Source organism: Sceloporus undulatus, chromosome 1, assembly GCF_019175285.1.
Source record: "Sceloporus undulatus isolate JIND9_A2432 ecotype Alabama chromosome 1, SceUnd_v1.1, whole genome shotgun sequence".
Taxonomy (NCBI): Eukaryota; Metazoa; Chordata; class Lepidosauria; order Squamata; family Phrynosomatidae; genus Sceloporus; species Sceloporus undulatus.
Genome location: NC_056522.1, coordinates 193,098,774 through 193,116,805, shown reverse-complemented (window position 1 = coordinate 193,116,805; position 18,032 = coordinate 193,098,774). Strand labels below are relative to the sequence as shown.

The 18,032-nt window shown below is 40.6% G+C and overlaps 1 protein-coding gene across 1 annotated transcript in view; it reads right to left on the bottom strand.

Moving 5' to 3' along the window:
* The window catches only part of HECW2 (HECT, C2 and WW domain containing E3 ubiquitin protein ligase 2), a 218,184-nt gene that overhangs the window by 63,343 nt on the left and 136,809 nt on the right, over positions 1 to 18,032 (bottom strand). Inside the window, 8 exon segments of the mRNA XM_042446267.1 lie at positions 3,261 to 3,446; positions 5,646 to 5,702; positions 5,704 to 5,771; positions 8,945 to 9,048; positions 10,689 to 10,842; positions 11,967 to 12,062; positions 13,583 to 14,944; positions 16,313 to 16,413. Coding sequence (XP_042302201.1) covers positions 3,261 to 3,446; positions 5,646 to 5,702; positions 5,704 to 5,771; positions 8,945 to 9,048; positions 10,689 to 10,842; positions 11,967 to 12,062; positions 13,583 to 14,944; positions 16,313 to 16,413 — 2,128 coding nt within the window.

The window sequence follows — 18,032 nt, the reverse complement described above, 5'->3', positions numbered from 1 at the left end:
ATAATAATAATAATAATAATAATAATAATAATAATAATAATAATAATAATGGGCAACCCTGTTCTGCTACACTTGTGCCTGACCACTGGGGCCTGTGACAAAATGTTGTAGGGTGGAGTGTTGCTGTTTAGATTAACCATCTCATCCGTCCTTCCCAACACACCCTCCCCAGCTCACCCAAAAATCAGCACTCCTAAACCACTAAGCATGCTAAGTCCTCATTTGCCTTTATTGAGAGAACTCCTCTTCTCCCTTAGGCTTTAAATAAGGAAAAGGTTTTCCGTTGTGGCAAACTCTGGACTTCCTCCAAGGCCAACAATAGTTTCCTGCTGGTATGTGAATAACACTGCTTTGGCTGTATAAGCAACAGCACTGAGAGGCTGAACTCTGGAAATAAAGGAATAACAAAAAACTGAAAACTTTCAAAGTCTGAATATTTTCAACATAAGCAAAACAATTCAGCTGCTGACATTACGGACATATTAATTTTAATAAAGACAGGAAGGTTATATAATAGCACAGTCTATGAAACCAATTTTGTGACATCACGAACACATGCCACTGTTATGGCTACAATTAACTATGGGGAAACATGCTCCTATTGGGCTAACATGCCATCTGTTGGCCTGTATACACAGAGGTGTGGGGTTTTCTTTGGAGGGGGAGCATTTGTATGAAGCCCTACACAGTAGCCAATACAGAACCTACACTACATTCAGAATGTTAAGTCCACTGCTGCCTCCCAGCCTTGGATAGGAGGTCAAAACTTATTTAACAAGAGAACTTTTGTGCTATGAAAGGCAGGAGGAAATGGGGAAATGAAACTGACAGAGCTGCTTCCTCTCTCAACCTCCCTTCACATTCCAAAGATACGTGTTACTGCTGCTCTGGAGAAGGAATGTACAATGTTCAAAAAGTTACAATTTTAAACTAAAAAAAAGCACATGCTAGTGCTTATCTGGCTTTTAAAATGAGCACTACCTATCTCTCTGCAGCAGTACCCCAGTTAGTTTGTAAAAACTCTTTTGTTTTACATTTCTTTCTATTTTATCTTATCTGGTACCATGAACTCTAAGTAACACCTAGCCTTCCCATGTAGCACTGCACATTTATCGGGTTGTTTTTTTTTTAATGAAAAGTCACTTGCACAAGGTCATTCAGTGGCCAGCTTCCAGCTAAATATTTTTCATTCACACGTGAACACTATTTGGTAAACTACAGTGGTTCTCTCTTATAACCAAAATGTGGAGCAATTCGTGATTTCCTGAACTTACAAAATCAATAACAGCATTCAGTGAGATTCTTGTCTAGTCACACTGGTGTTCTTGCTCCTGATAAACTCTTCTAGTGTGACTCATCACTGGCAGATGGCCAAGGAAATTAACTTATCTATGTGTTCCTTTACATACACTCCAGCTGTTCACTACACTTGCAAGAAGAAAGTAGATTTCATAAGACCTCTGTGCAAGAGCTTCCTCTGTTGTTTTTTTTTTGGGGGGGGGGGGGTGTTTGTCTATCTCATACCTAAAAGAAGATGAAGATGACCACAAAGCATGTGATTGCTGCACAGCTCCTAGTTTAAGGTACAAGCAATGGAGGGTCAAAAGGAAAGGATTAGGTAGCAGATCCCTGTTGCAAAGTAGTCCTTGCAATTACAATCTTTAAGCTGTAACATGGTCACAGCCTGGCAGGTTACCTATGAGAATTTAAACAGAATTACATCAATTTTGAAATATGTTAGACCTAGATGAGGAATAGGTTTTCCCTTCAGAAGGTCATTTGCTTGGAAGTCAAAGAGGGCCCTAAGTGGGGAGATCCCACTTCAATCTCAGACTGTATGAGAAGGTGCTGAAATGTTTGCACCCTGGCCCACTTCCCATAATTTTGTCACTATAGCTTGAAAGATTGTTCTTTTGTTTTGTATAATTCCAATTTGCAGGATCATAGCTCTAATTTCTGATTTTTTTTTCCAGATCATTGATAGATCATGTCAACAAGTGCTGAACTCTGAGCTGCCATGAAGTTCCTGTTCCTGCAGAAGAAAATGCCCAAGGAAATCCATGAGTGTATGATGCAAAAATTGAGTGACAAGTGCCTGACATACTCAACTGTGAAGAAGTGGTGTACCAAATTTCAGTGTCGAGATTTTGAGACCAAAGATGCTGGAAGTTCTTCAACAGTGTCAACTCCTAAAACTGTTGAGCATATTCATGACCTGATTTTGGCAGATTGGCACATCCCAACTAAAACAATTGCTGAGACACTAGAGATAACCTGGGAATGCATTGAGCAATAGCTATCAGCCAAGCGGGTGATAAAACATGTGAGTGCTGTCCAGAAATGAAATCATGTAGATACCTCCAAGTTGATTTTGAAGCATCTTGAGTGATTTAGTGATAATCTTTTCAGAACAACGCACCACTGTTGATGAAACATGGCTACATCCTTATGACCTGGAGACCACACAACAGTCTTTGCAGTGGTGGCACCCAGGTTAATACTGATCAAAGAAATTCAAGACTTGAAAGTCAACAGGAAAAACCATGGCCAGAGGTTTTGGGGATAAGGAAGACATTTTGATGACTGACTATCTTCAGATGGGCCAAACAGTTAATGCAGAATACTATTTGGAGGCTGAAGGAAAACTGAAGGAAAAACAGTGAGGAAAGCTGTCGACAGAGGTTATTTTTTTGCAGGACAATGGAACTACTCACAGGGCTGGCAAGGAGATGGATGTTATGAAGAATTTGGAGTTTGAGTGCATAGACTCAATGAGTTTATAGCATATGTCAGTTCTAGAGCAGGTGAAGACACTGTAGCAGCTGAATTCTGCTCTCTTTTTGCATTCAGATCTGAAATGCTGCCCCATTGAATCAGAGGTTTCTAGTCAAGTGTTTCAAAGAGCAAATCCTGTCTACTGAAAGTTTTGTCCCACTAGTAATTATCAAAGTAGAACCTATCAGATAATAATCACTCAACTGAACAATTAACCACTCTCTTCAGTTCTGTCTGATCATATATAAAGACTTTGTACTTTTCTTTCTAAAGAAAAAACTTTTCCCCTTTTTTTTGCCACTGTCAGGGTGCTGTATCATTTGAAGCTAGACTTAGTGAAAAAAATGAATGGAGATAATTATCCTGTTTTAGTGGAAGGGAAAGGGTTGGCACATCTGTTCCTTCCAAAGCATCATTCTGAATTCCATCAGTATCTGGACTGAGATAAGGTTAAGCCATCTTATAAGTTGGTTTTTCTTTGTTACCTTGCCCTGATGGTCATGCTTCATTTCCCAGCCCCTCGGCAATTCCAGCTGTTTGTTGGCAAACATATTCAAGAAGCCCACTAAATCTCGATTGTGCTGGTAGCGTTCAAAATGGTGGGTATCCCTTCGGACTTTGGTGATCATGTGCTTCAAACACGTATTGTTTGTAAACATGCGGTAGGCACTCTGGTGAAGAGAGAAGAAATAACATTAAAAAAACAAGTTTCAGAAATTATCTGGTTTGGAATGCCTACATGGGTTTCCAGAAAGAGGATAACAAGGATTCTGAATTTGCCATTTGCATAGAAGTTGACAATTTTGACTGGACTATGGATCAAATGTTGGGGCCAGCAGCTGCCACTGCCTGAACCAGGCCCAGAAATGCAAAAAATAAAATAAAAGAAATTAACCAAAATTGAGAGTTGGGGGAAAAAAAGAAAAGCAGAAGTAACCAGACTACCACTTCCATTTTTTTAATTTAATTTAATTTTATTTCATTCAAGTAAGTCATATATATTACAACTGAAATTAAATCAATGATATTATTAAAACACCAAATAATATTTTAAAAACATACTAATATCTAAAAGTAGTACAATATTAAGAAGTCCAGCCTGTTCATTTTAGAACCTCACACTGTAACAGGCAGAAAACTGCTGAAGGCCTGCTTGAAAAGAAAAGTCTTTGCTTACCCTTGGAAGGAGAATGGGGAAGAAACTAACCTATCGTCCTTTCGAAGGGAATTCCATAATCTATGAACAGCCAGGGAGAAGGCCCTCTCCCACTGTCTGCACTTCTGGTGGGATTGGAGATCTCAAAGCCCAAGCAAGTTTATATGGGAGAATACTTTTTCTTTTTAGACAGCCTGGACCCAAGTAATACAGTATAGGGCTTTATTGGACATAATCAGCACCTTGAACTGTGCCTTTTCAGTAAAACAGTAGCCAAAGGAGCTATTGGATTTAATGACAATTTAATGATGGGAGGAGGACACTTTCCTCTTCCGTGTGATAATCTTCTATGTCCCACCTCCTTCACAGGTACATTTGGTGGGAACATGGGAGAGGGCTTCTTAGTGGCTGCCCTCAGACTTTGGAACTCCCTTCCCAGAGATGTAAGACTGGCTTTTCTGTTTTGATGATTGACAATATATGGCCTGTTCCACCAAATAATGTGCTGGACATTGCTAACTGTTGTGCTGGTTTGTGTACGTATGTTAATGATATATGGTTTAATTTGGCTTTAATCTTTTCATTGTTTAATATAATTTTAACTTTTCTGTCTTGTGGATTTTTAACTATATGTTTTTAATTTGTTGTAAGCAGCTTGAAGTCCCAAACTAGAGAAAAGGTGGGATTAAAAAACACAATAAAAACAACAGCAATAACAGATATATGAATTTCTAAAAGTGCTGTGTTGATCCACAGAAAAGGACTCAGGCAGACTCGGGGACTCTGTCCCATTAATGCACAGGTTCTTAATGTTCGCAGAAAAAATATAGAGGGGAAAAACTGACCAAAATACCACACTCCTCTACCCAAACAGTCCAATAAGGACTGAGTGTGCTCAATGGACACAAAATTATGCAGTGCTGAAGTGAAGCCATCGATAAGGACCGTTTTATTACTCACAGGGGAACTGCTTCCATTAGGTATATTTGCATGACATGACAACACTGATCAATGAGGAGTGAGCATGCTGAGTTACCATAGAAGACTATCTGTCTGTTGTTGGGAAGAGGCTAATTAGTCTAATTTCAACTCAGTTGGACTTTAGAAGAAATACAAAAATATGTTTATTCTGCTTGAACATCAATGGATTTTAATTAAACATGAAAGGGTTTAACCCCACTATTTTAGGTTTTAATATCTGTTTCCATATTGTTATGCCACAGGTGGCATTTTGCTTTGTTAGATTGAAAGACAGTATAGTTATTTTTTTTTTAAAAGATCATACAGTTGCACAAACACAGACACTTTAAAACAAGTCCCATTGGTCATAGTATTAAAGGGCACTGTCAGAGTCACCCCCTCATAGCTCCTTCTTAGCCATGCTGTAGCCATGTTGGGAGTGTGAGGAAGGGGAGAGTAGCTGTGGGAGGGAAGATTTTTGTGTGTAAACAAAGTTCATATAGTTGCTTGGCACTCCCTGGGAATGTGGAAGGGATATGAATCTGAAGGAGATACAATAGTGAAATTTAGCTTCTTCAGATCTGGCAAAGGATGTGCTGCTGTGCTGATCTTTCCAATAAATTCTTTCTGGTTTCATCTATGAAGTATGTTCACTGAGTTAAACAGAGACAGGGCATTACAGGCACTATTAAAAATGCAAATACACCATATTGTCCAGTATTTCTTCATAATTTCACATGCATACTGTACTCACAGGGTTAGAATGCAGCACTGTGAAGAACTCTGGACTGATAAGGAATTTCACAGGGGGGAGACTGTAGCAGTAACGTAAGCCTGGACCTAGAGGTAGAATGAGGCAGCACGTTCTCCCTTCGGAAATCTACAACCAACACAGATTGTCACTAATCAGTACAATAGATTCAGTGCCAGTTTCAGAGACGTAAAAAAATGTTTCTTACATTTGCTGTAGGTTTCCCCTCCACCACCCCACCCATTAATATTAAACAGTATGGAGGGTAACTTTAAGCTGTTTTTGAAATTAAATACATTATAAAAGTGAAAGGTGTACCAGTTACACAATCAGTTCAGATAAATGCCAGTCGATCCATAACAAACAGGAAACTTGAAATACTTATGTTTTTTTTCCTGTAAGTAACAAATCAGCTTTTAACATATATGAGAACATTTTATATGTAGAATTATTGCCCCTTGTTATTGCAAGATCCAGCCCTGGGCAACTGGATGGAACATTATTAGTTTTAAAATGAAGAGAGAAAGAATCCTAGCTGGCAGAAACACAAAGAAAGTGGCAAGACTTAAAGGAAAAGAAAGAGTAAGCAATAAAAAATTGACCAGGTTCTTGTTTCTGCTTCTGATTCAATACAGGCTAGAAATGGAGAACCATTGGTCTGCAAAGTATTTTGCACTACAACTTCCATAATATTTTATCAAGGACCATACCAGCTGAAGCTTTCAGGAGCAGAAATTGAAACTATCTGGGAAGCCCCAGACTTCCTACTCCTGCTAGAAAACATTACAAAACTGACGAAGACTTAACTAGCAGTGGCTCACATTTTGAAACATTTAAATGAGAGGTTTAGGGCTTGTCCACACTGGTGAAAATGTCATAATCCCCTAAAAGCTGGTGCTGGCAGTCCTGATAATGTATGGCTACTTCAGAGAAGGGGGGGGGGGGGGTTGCTCTTAACCTGACAATATATGGCTACTTCAGGAGATGATCTGTGGTTTTTTGCCCCAACCCAACTTTGCTCCAAATTAAGCAAAGTTGGGGAAAATCTTGGTGGTTCCCAGAAATCCTGGAGTAACACCAGGTTCTTTTGGCATCTGGAGAGCTGGACCAAGTCCGATTTGACCTGATCCAGTTGTCCACGCACCAAGACCACACCTTCTCCCTTCCTCACACTGAGCAGTACAGGAAAATGGAATAGCCTGTTTTCAGAGCCACCACACTCACATCCTGTCAGGCAAGCCACTGCTTCTGTTGAGTTCAGAAACGGCTGCCTGTATTCTTTGGTGACTGCATGTCCGGGCAGCTGTTTCTGACCTCAGAAGAAGTGACAACAGAGTTCCTGTTCATGATGAAGCAGCGGTGGCAGCTCTGAAAATAAGGGACAGTCTAGTAGCCTGATCCAGTGTTGGCGCAGCTTGCCCATGTGCACAATGACATGGCATTGCACTGGATTCAACCCAGCCATTATGGTCAGTCCAGGGCTGGTCTGGGGCATAATGCTCTGGACTGGCCTTGGATTAAGCAGCCTGTGTAGATATTCCCTTAAAGCAGGCCTGCAGAACATATGGCCCGTGGGCTGCATGTGGCCCGCCAAAGGGTTTCGGGTGACTCACAAAGATGTTTTATTACTGATTGTATAGGATGGATTTATTGCTGTATTGTAGTATGCTGTAATGTAGTTTTTTATGCTGCTTGTAAACTGTATTGTATTTTACCTGTTGTAAACCGCCGTGATTGTGGGAACGGCGGTATATAAATAAAATTTCATTTCATTTCATTTCATGTGAAACAACTTCAAGCCTCCTCTGCTGCTCAGCCTTCTCCTGAGGAGAAGGCCAGGCAGCAGAGGAGGAGGATAGGCAAATACTTGCCAAGCAAGGCTCCTCAGGCTTTCTCCTGAGAAGTAGGCTGGGTGGTGGCAGAGGAGGAGGGCAGGCAAATACTTGCCCTACAACACCACTCCACTGCTTGGTTTTCTCCTGAGGAGAAGGCCAGGTGGGGGATGAGGATGGGTGAACACTTGCAATGCTCTTCCGCTGCTTGGCTGTTTCTTGAGGAAAGGGCCAGGCAGAGGCGGAGGAGGATGGAATTAATATTTATAATATTAATTAATTAATTAATTTTAAATTAAAATCTATCTGCTTGAAGAAGTTAACTAATTTTAATTTTGGCCCCTTCCTATTGCCAAGTTGTGCAGGTCTGCCTTAAAGGGAACCACACAGACACCACTACAAGTTGAGTTGAATGGATCCATGATAAGAAAAAGCCAATGTTTTTCTTCTATTTTTTTAAAGGGGGTGATGGGAATCCATTATAAATAGTATGAGTTGTCATTCACAAAGACACATGCTCATCTCTACATATCTCTTCTTGGATCAAGATCCAAGATGTAAACTGGGTGCACCTTCATTATGGGTCTTTAAATGAGCCAATCTTTTCATCCTTTTCATCCTTTGCAGCTAGACAAGATAACAACTTAAACAGGTGAGTCTATTTAGAATTTAACATTTCTTGCTGGGCAGTGGGGAACTTAAAATTAATTTAGCATTATGGGAGCACATGACATGAATGATCAATTTTATCTTAAAGCCATATGAGACATTTTTCATCACCACAATGAAATGATGTCCACTAATGAGCAGCAGAAGATACCCACAAAGAAGACAGAAGTGGTTGATGGCTTCCATGCCAATGGTGCAGAGACTCTGCTCTGGGTCTTAGTATAAATGAGCTTTCCACGGTGCTGAGCACAACCTGCTAAATATGTTCAGCACCTTAGGTAGCTGCTCTGGGACTAAAACATAAAGTAGATTGACCACCACCTCCCTGACATGGAAACTCCCATCCACCACTAACAAACAGCCTACAGACAGTGATAATGAAGAAGAAAAGTGAGTGCTGAGTATAGAGGTCTACATTCAATGTCAGGTGTGTAGGCACCTATTATGTATGGGAGAGGCTCCTTTCTTCCCCTGCAGCACCCCCTCCTGTTCTGCTCTGGAAAATCCTGTTATATTTGGTAGGTTTGATGGGAGAAAGGGCCAAATAAACACCAGGAATCTCTTCTGTCAATATGTGTCTGTTCTACCAGAAGTCAGACTCCACTGGATCAAGTCCACGGAGTTCATTTATAATCTTGCAATATTTAGGAAAAAATCAAAGCTGCTTGGAATTGTTGAGTGAACAATGTCCTGCAACAGGAAAGCACACTTTTAAATGTGCCACTCTGAATCTGAAGGAATACGAAGGAAAGCACAGAGTGTACTTTATAGAACAAAAGGGGGCAAGAAGGCAGTTTTTACCTGCACCAGGATGGTGGAAGTCAGGATCCTCTCCAGCCCCATCCATAGCATTTGGGTGCTCCTCTGGTCTGTCATTAGTCATTGTTCGGCGAATACTTTGATACCTGAAATTCCAAGATTACCTTTATGTACAGAATAAATTAACTATATCACAGGTTTTTCCTCTAGCACACCCAAAATGCTGGCATGTGACTGTAACAAAATGTTAAATGTTAGCTAACAAGCAATTGAAGAACAGAAGAAAAGAAAGACAGGACAACTAAATACTAGTCACATTTACCTCTTCTCCTTGATCTGTTTCTGTTCCAGATGGTCATCATAAGAACTTCATAATTTAGGACTAGTTAGTGCCCAAGTTTGCTTTTTTGCTCTTCCCACACACACTTTTTAGATTGTAAACATGAGATTAGACTAGCTTATCACTGATCTCTATAAGGAACTCTGCCAGACTTTTTCAGCTAAGAGGAAAGCGAAAATGCTTTAAATTTAAAAAATATTATGGAAATTGTGTCTTTCCCAATGAAATCCAGTGTTTAAAAATCTGTAGCAGAACTAGTATAGTCTTATGAGGCCATCATTTACTTGTTATGTTATTAACCACTTACCACCTCTATAAATTTATGAAGTAATCAGTTCATCAGCTGTAAAGCTGATTATCCTTTTAAATTGTCCTTTTTACTTATGGAGACAAGACAGCAGAACAGATGATAGTAAGCACAATATGAGCTGATCTCAAAGCCATCAACTCATTTTGTGCTAACTGTTCTGCTGCCTTGTCTCCATAAGTAAAATTTTAAAAGACAGTCAGCTTTACAGCAGATTAACCAATCACTAAATAAATTTAGAGGTGTGAATGGTTAATAACATAGCCAATAAATTATGGTCTCATAAGACTATACTAGTCCTGCTACAGATTTTTGAACACTTGATTTCATTGTGAAAGCTACAGTTTTTAAAGGTGAGAAATATAGACTATCACATAATACCATTTCAGACAATACACAACTATTTATTCTGTTATACTTTTTTTTTACACCTGTTCAGCACTATTCTTCCCAATCTGCTATCACCCTGTTTTTTTGTCTTGGTGTCATGAAGTAAAAGAAGACTTAAAGAGACTTCTTTTTGCCATGATCCTAGGAAATCAGCGATTATGTAATGAACAGGATGGCACCAAACAGGTAATTCTGAGTTAGGTAAATAACACAATCAGTGAAGTCAAATATAGCTGCATTGGACATACACTTCTTTTCTTCAGTCCTAGTGCTGTATACTGAGGCACATAAATGCAAAGGCTTTAAAATAATTCTGGAAATGTCTGTTAGGATTTATACACATAAAGACATAACCATGCCTCCTCCATCACGTCTGAAAAGAGAGGATACATTTCAGTGGCCACAAAAAATATTTATCAAACTCCCCTTTGCTCCTTGGGTTTGTCTCAACAGTAAGTCAAAAACATATCACATCTTCCCTGTTGATTCACAGAATGAGAAACATCCCTCGAGGTCATTTTTCTGGACTAATGCCAAGCTTTAGCTATGTTGGAAGTTATTAAGATTAAGATAAATATTTCTACATCAGCTTAGTTCAAGGAAGTTACATGATTTGCAATAATGAAGCCTGACTGTTGTTAGGCAAAAAAGAAAAAGAAAAGAAAAGAAAAGAAAAGAAAAAAGAGGGATATTACACAGTGCTGCTTTTGTTCTGAAGCAGTAACAATAACAATCCGAATAATTCTCACCGGCGGTTCAGCTGTTCCATTTGTTGTATGGAGTTGGAACGCTGAAGAATTTGTTGTTGGGCTGGGGGAGCTGTGGGCCGCTGCCACGTTGTTGTTCTGTTTACATGATCCACATAGAATATCCTCCCATGGCTGTCAATACGTGCTTCCCAATCTGATATGAAGAAACATTGGAAAGCATAAGGAACTGGATATTTCAGGAGGGCAATGTTTCCCACACACACTGATGGATCAGTGAGGTCTCCATTTTTGCTATATGTCATCTCTGCCGAAAGGTTTAATTTAATTTAGTGTCCAAAAGGCAAAATTGGCAACCTTGTCCGCATCATATTTAATGCAAAGATGCAGATGAATTACTTTCACACAGCAGAGAATGACTTAGAGGTAAGGCCAACACTGTGTACTGAGATGCATTAGTGTGTCGTAAGAGAAACTGCTGTCTGCTCTGAGACCAATTTATTAAATAACTCAAGGCTTCAGAGAGGTATTTTACTCTTGGAGCAGTGTGCTTTCTGGTGGTTTTTCCCATAATAATTGCCTCTGTGTCTGTATGTTCAACTCCACATATCTCAACCTTGTCAATAGCAGCACCATAGTCAGGCTGCACCCCAACCCAAAATGTGAAGCACAAAGCTGCCTCACACAGACCTAACTACACCTCTAGTGCCAGGCATTTAAAGCAGCGGTTGTTATACACAGAGATGGTAGGTGGACAGGGAGTGAGGTATGTGTGGGGAGACAGTGCTAGAGGTGCTCCTGAGGCAGGAAGGTAGAATTCACCACCTTTGGTGCTCCACCACTGCAGGTGCTTCCTCTCCTCACCATTCCCACTAATGGATAGGACAGACCAGCTACCTTACAAGAAGTGACCACAGCTCAGTAGGACATACCCCAGAGATGGAAAAAGATTTTGTTGGATTTGACAGTCAATTAAAATAGTGTTTTCATACTTCCCAAAGTGCATTTTGCACTTTCTGAGACAACTATGTTCCCAGCAGCCAATGGACTAGGTGACTTCCTCTGTCCCTTTGATACTATTCCATCCTTTCTGGGAGAACTTTGCAGCAGTAGGATATCCAGGGACAGAGAAACAAATGGATTAAACACACGGTTTGGTTTTTGAGACTGGAGAAAAAGAAGGTTGTATTAGAACCAAAAAGCATTTATTTAGTCTCTTCCAGAGACAGAGCTCTGTGTGATGTTTTAGTAATGCTTTCTACTCCCTCATGTGGTGCATTAATTATACCTCCTTGGAATTAGTACATAAAAGTTCCTCACTTGGTGGCAGGGCCTCATCCACTCTCTGATAGCGACTAACATCCTGACGAACAGAGGGAAGTGTTCTCAGAGGCTGATGACCATTGGCTTGGGAACCTAAAAACCAATTACCAAAAACCAAAGAATCCATTTAGATACAATGAACATTAAAACATGGAGTACCAGTGTTAAAACTATGTCTAGCCTTAAATCTTCCAAAGGAAGAAATTCTAACTCAAAATCTAACTCATATGACAAGCTAAACATAAAAACCATGAATATGAACGCCATTATTTTTCCCTCTCTCAATCAATCACACACCAACACATACACATCTAGTTTGTGTAACCAAGGGATGGCAATTTGAATAATTACTTAAACTGATTTCAATGTTTAAGGAGATGTATTTTCTTTTAAGCAAACAAGGATGTTATGCTGGGATGGCTTGGGGGGAAAACTCTACTATAGACTCCAATTCTTTCTTCATGACTGTCTGAAAGCACATACCTGCTTTCAGACTGCTTCATGACTGTCTGAAAGCACATACCTGCTAAGAGGCAGAGACAAAAGAAGGAGGGAGACAGAAGGAGACTGACTACAGTGAGGAAGTGGGGGATGCCTCCTTGTGCAAGTTGATCAAGGTATATAGTATGAACCCTGTATCCATGGGGAATATGTTTTCAGACTTACTGTGGAAATGCAAAATTGTAACAGTTCACATTGAACTACTGAAATTAATTATTTGTTGACCATAGTGCTGCACTGGAGGATCTAAAGATTCCTAGTGAGAACACCTCTCTAGGCATTTCTAGAGCCTCCAGTGTTACTATAAGGTCAACCTCCACAGGAAGCATACCATAACATCATGCTGGAGGACCTAGAAGATGCCTAGAGAGACATGGGTAAGTGAAACCTCAGGTACTGATCCTGTGGATATGGTGGTTGCACTGTTATGTATCCACCAGAGGCTAGATAATTTTGTGCAGATATATGAAAACGGGCCATCTTTTCAACTAAGTGTTTTGCCAAGGCTATTATTAGACACATTGGCCAAGATCCTGCATTGGGAGATGTATGTGTATCATACAGCTGCTCCTCCATAGCCACGTCTTCTGATAACACCCTCCAAAAATCCACCTTGCAAGCAGCACAGCCTCTGCCTGTTCCCCCACCCCCAACATGACCATTTCCACATTGTCAGAAAGTACAGTGATCAACAGCAATGAATCCAGCTATTTTCCTGTAGGTGGATGGACCATGACAAGCACCTCCAAGGGTCTTTGTGAGGCCCCTGCAGTTGACATCCTTGCAGCATATCCAGCTACAGCAAATTAGCTGAACACATCCCTGGTGATCCCCCTGCTCTCTGACAATGTGAAATGGCTATATTATGCTGTGCTGCTTAGAAGGTAGATTTTGTTCCCTGAACAGTCAGAACAGAATGATTGCCTACAACACTGTCATTCACCAACAGGATGTCAACCAATACATTGTATCTGACGCAGATATTTATGTCCTCAAGATCAGTGACTAATTTTTGAGAGTTAGTGGATTCCATCGGTAACTGAACTTGGGCACAATTCAGCTCAAGAGGTTTCACCATGGACAACAAGATTGCCCTTTTTTGCAGTCATTACCTCCACTAGCTCCATCCACCTGGGAAGTAGCCCCCTCACAAGCTGCCTGGGCCCCTTCGACCTCTTCCTCTTGAGACTGATTATTATGTGCAGCCGCAGCCTGCAGACTTTGCCTCGGCTGCCAGATTTCTTCACTCTCATCTCCATCCTGCAGTCCACCTGATTCAGGCAACTGCCCTTCCTCTGAAGCAGTTGGTATGTTCACTGCAGGCAAAAATGCCTGCGTGCATACAATTTCCTGGATTTCTGCGGGAGGCTCACTACTAGTGGCCTCCACTGTATAAGTTCCTTCTTCCTCTTCCTGAGAAGAAAAGGCTGGTGTCTCAGGAAAGCGGGCACTTTCAAAGGAAGAGCACCCAGTGTCAACAGATGAGAGTCGGGGAGCTGTGCTTTCATGGCATGAGCCATCAGCCCCTTCCGCATCACTCTCTCCTTCTGGCCTAGTGCTTGATTCACTAACACTTTCTGTACGAGCAGGGTCACTTGGCTCCGTTTCTGAAGAAATCTGAGAAGGTTCTGATCCCTGATCAACAGATTCAGTTTCCATAATTCTGCTTCTGTCTTCAGGTGCAGATTCAGAAACTCCAGCATTTGGGAGAGCTTCTGGCAGCTCTGCCTCCTGAGATGGCGAAGTTTCAGTAGGAGCCAGATCAACTGGCACATCGTCCTGAGACACCTGAGGGGTTCCAGCTTCTTCTCCTCCCAGCTCCAATTCTACAGGCCCTTCAAGAGTTTCCTGCTGACAATCAGAGGGTTGTGAGGAATCCTCTGTCTCTGGTGCTTGCTCATTTTCTTCAGGGCCCTGGCTGGGTATCTGACTTGATGAACAAGTTAAGAAACTAGCTTCAGCTTTCCTGGTAGCACCATTCACCATCACCAAACCACCACCATCATCATCCAGTGATGCCTGGAACCCTAAAGCCTGGTGGTATTCATGTTCCTCCTCATCAGAGTCAATGTGAAGCATAGCATTAAGTCTAGTGTCAGTAGGGAAGCTACTTCTTAATTTTGGAGATGCACCAATAGTGCGTTCATTGCAAGTGGAAGTCCCAGATCTAGAATGATTGCTTTGTTCTATTGCATCTAGGTAGTCATTCAGGGAGTCCTGGCGGCCTCTGGGTGCTAATGACTGTGAAGCTGCAGAGGTCAAATCCTCTGGGTCTGTTTCCAGAGTTGTACTAGTCCTCAGAGAATGCCGTTGGATAGCCTCTACAGAAGATTCCTCAGGGATGGGGCCATTTGAACAAACTGGAGGTGAATCATGATGTCCTGTAGGCATATCTTCGTCATCAGAAGGGCTACCCAAGTCCCCATTGACAGAGTTAACGCCGAGTAGGGTTCCTACTGTTTCTGGTGAAGCATCTACAGAGAGAGAATGAGAGAAAGAGGAAGAGAGAGCTCAAAGGCTGGGTTGGGAAACATCTCAATTGCCAACCTTAATTCCTCTCAGAGACAATCATTATTGTACAAATCTGGGTGTTTAGTAGAAACATTTTACTCTGAAAGACATTTCAGAGGCTTGAATTTAGCAGAATTCACAGAACTGCTGTGCTATCCCATTTGTCTGAGGATTTCACAGCCTTTCTTAACACATCCTGAAGGTTCATAATTAATCCTAATTATGTAGTTTGTGAACTTTCTTCTCCTCAGTTGAATGAGGGGAGGAGGAAATAAAATGAAAATATGATTGGGGAGATTAACCCAGAGAACACACAAATCCTTTGGAGCCTTCTTTCAAAAGACTATTATAAGGTCACAACTACTCTTATGAAATTCACCTGTAACATAAATTCCTGCTGTCAGGTCTTTCTAGCACATATATCATGAGCAAGGAAGACAGCTATCTACTTTTCTAAAGCTGCCCTCTTGCATGTGAAGTTGGACTTAGCGCATAACCACACAGTAATGCAGCAATGAGGCGGAGCTTTTACAACATGCAGACAAAAACAATGCCTGAGAAAAGCAAGAGAGCCACATACTCTGGGTACATGCTGTACTGCATTAACCAATAAAAGAGAACAAAGTTTCCATATCAGCTAGAGATGAGTTTTCATTACAAACAGAGCTATTATGTACCTAGAACTAGTAAATGGCAGATGGCAAGTGAGTACAGTTTGAGAACATGTTCATTTACACCAAGAGAAAGCATATTTGTATTATTAATTGACAATTAGAATAATTTAGATTAATTAAGAAATCCTTTCTGCTTCTGTCTTTTTCTTCTTTTTTGCTTCCCTGTGCTTGGTTTAAGGATTGTGATAAATTTCTCTTATGTAGTGTGGCTGTTGCTAAACTCAATGAACTTGTCTGTTTGTTTGTTTAATTTATATCTCACCTTTCTCTCAATATGGATCCAATGTATCTCATAATTTGAGTTAAAATAAAATACAGTGTGCCTGTGTCATACACGGGCACGCTTTACGCTTTACATGGCTTTCAGCATATGCTGAAAGTCACGTGGGGAGAAGGGGAGGCGCGTCCCATAGGGATGAATGGGGTGCATGCCCATGGTGCATGTGCGCCACCACTGCCGCACCACCACATGCATGAGCCCCATTCATTTAAATGGGACTTGAGCACAGGCGGTATTTGTTTTACGCGGGGGAGTCCAGAACGGATCCCCCGCGTAAAGAAAGGGCGAACTGTTGTTAAAATACGGTTATGGTCAACTATATATCAAAAACACAGCCCAGGTTAAATACTTAAAATCCAAACATGAAAACAACTCACCTTCATGAATAGAAGATGTAATCTCTACTTTAAACTGAAGACAGCCACTAACATGGTCAGCTGGAAGCCTTCTACCAAGATTATAGCTGAGAATTTGGTCTCTGCAAAGGGGAACAAAGATATGAGCTCTCTTGTCTGTTTTTTAAGCTCTCAGAACATATTAATTATAGCTAAGCAAACACATGGAAAACTGTTTCACAAATAGCTTCAGACACCACCAAAGTTACTAGCACTGGCTTTTTGCTATGATTCCTGCAACAGAAAGCCTTACTGGATGAGAAATGAAAGCTGAAATGGAGTATGCCATCTTACCACTCTGTGTATGCCATCATACCACTTCTGTTCGCTTTTAAAAATATGCGTTTTGTCATGCTGGAAAAAAAAACATTTGGCAAAAGGTATGCTTTTACGACCATCTCCCTCTGGAAGGAGAATGAACTGCTATGACAGTTTGTGGAGAGACATGGAGAAAGCAGCTACTTCCTCACTCTGTTTCAGCTTTCTTTTCTCATGTGACAAGGCCCAGAGAGTACAAAGCTGTTTGCAGGAGAGAACATAACAGACCAAGGGAAGTAATGGATCAGCACTCCTTGTCACATTGTAAAGTTATGCTATCCATGAATGTTTGGGATCACACAGCCAGCACAGAGAGTTTTATAAGAAAAGGTGTTGAAGAAGAAGCCAAGAGTGGTAACAAGCCAAAGTAAACAAACAAGGGGGAAAAGTTAAGATTATAGAGAAGAGTTTGGAATTCCATGAATAATTCAGATCCAAAAGCTAATTTTGTGCCAGAGCTGTTCACCCCTGAAAATTTGGAATAGCACCTCAGTTTCAAAATCTCATGTTCTTAGCAATATAGGAAACTTGTCATAAGACAAGAGTAAGCAGCCATGATTTCTAGATAACACAGGTCAAGATGAATGCATTTACCACATTCTATAACTGTCCATTATTATTCAAGAGGAAAAAAGGTTGGAGAGACCTATTTCAGGATTACAAAAATGCCACCCCAATCTTTTTTCTTCTTCTTTTCTTTCTTTCTGAATCTGAATTTCAAGATTACAAAATCTTGCTTTGTGAAAACAATCTGCCCTCTAGTGGTTCTAACAAAGGTATTTATTGTTTTTCCTCACCTGAACACAACATTATTTTATTTTGGAATCTAAATTCAACAATTTTGAATGTGTATTTATTACATAGCTTCTATCAAGATATGAATACAAATTAGTTTTATTTGCAGGGAAGCATATAGGATACTTTGTTTTATTCAAGCTTCAGGGGGCATTCCTGACACTTAGCCATTTAAGAACACTTTTTGATCCTAATGGTCTCTCAGAATATGTCATATGGAATCTGTCCTAAGGATGCAAAATGGAATCCCTCCAAAACATAGCAATTCTGTGTACAAAATGTGTGAAAACTATAGTTGACTAACCTAGGGATTTTCTTTGATGGGTTGTTTAAAAACTCCTTTTCCCACTAATGTCTTACGTGAATCTTTGGGTTAGAATAATAGTTGTAAAATAAATGTTGTTTGTTTGTTTGTTTACAAAATCCCACCACATAGACTGCTCTTAATCACCCCAGGAGACTCTTGATGTTTTACTGTGTGGATAAGGCCATTTTCCCTGTGCAACTGTAAATCCTTCTTCCCAGGTGTGCAGAACTTGGAAAAGTTATTAATTTGGACAGCATCCTAAACATGCTGTCTGAGGGCTTC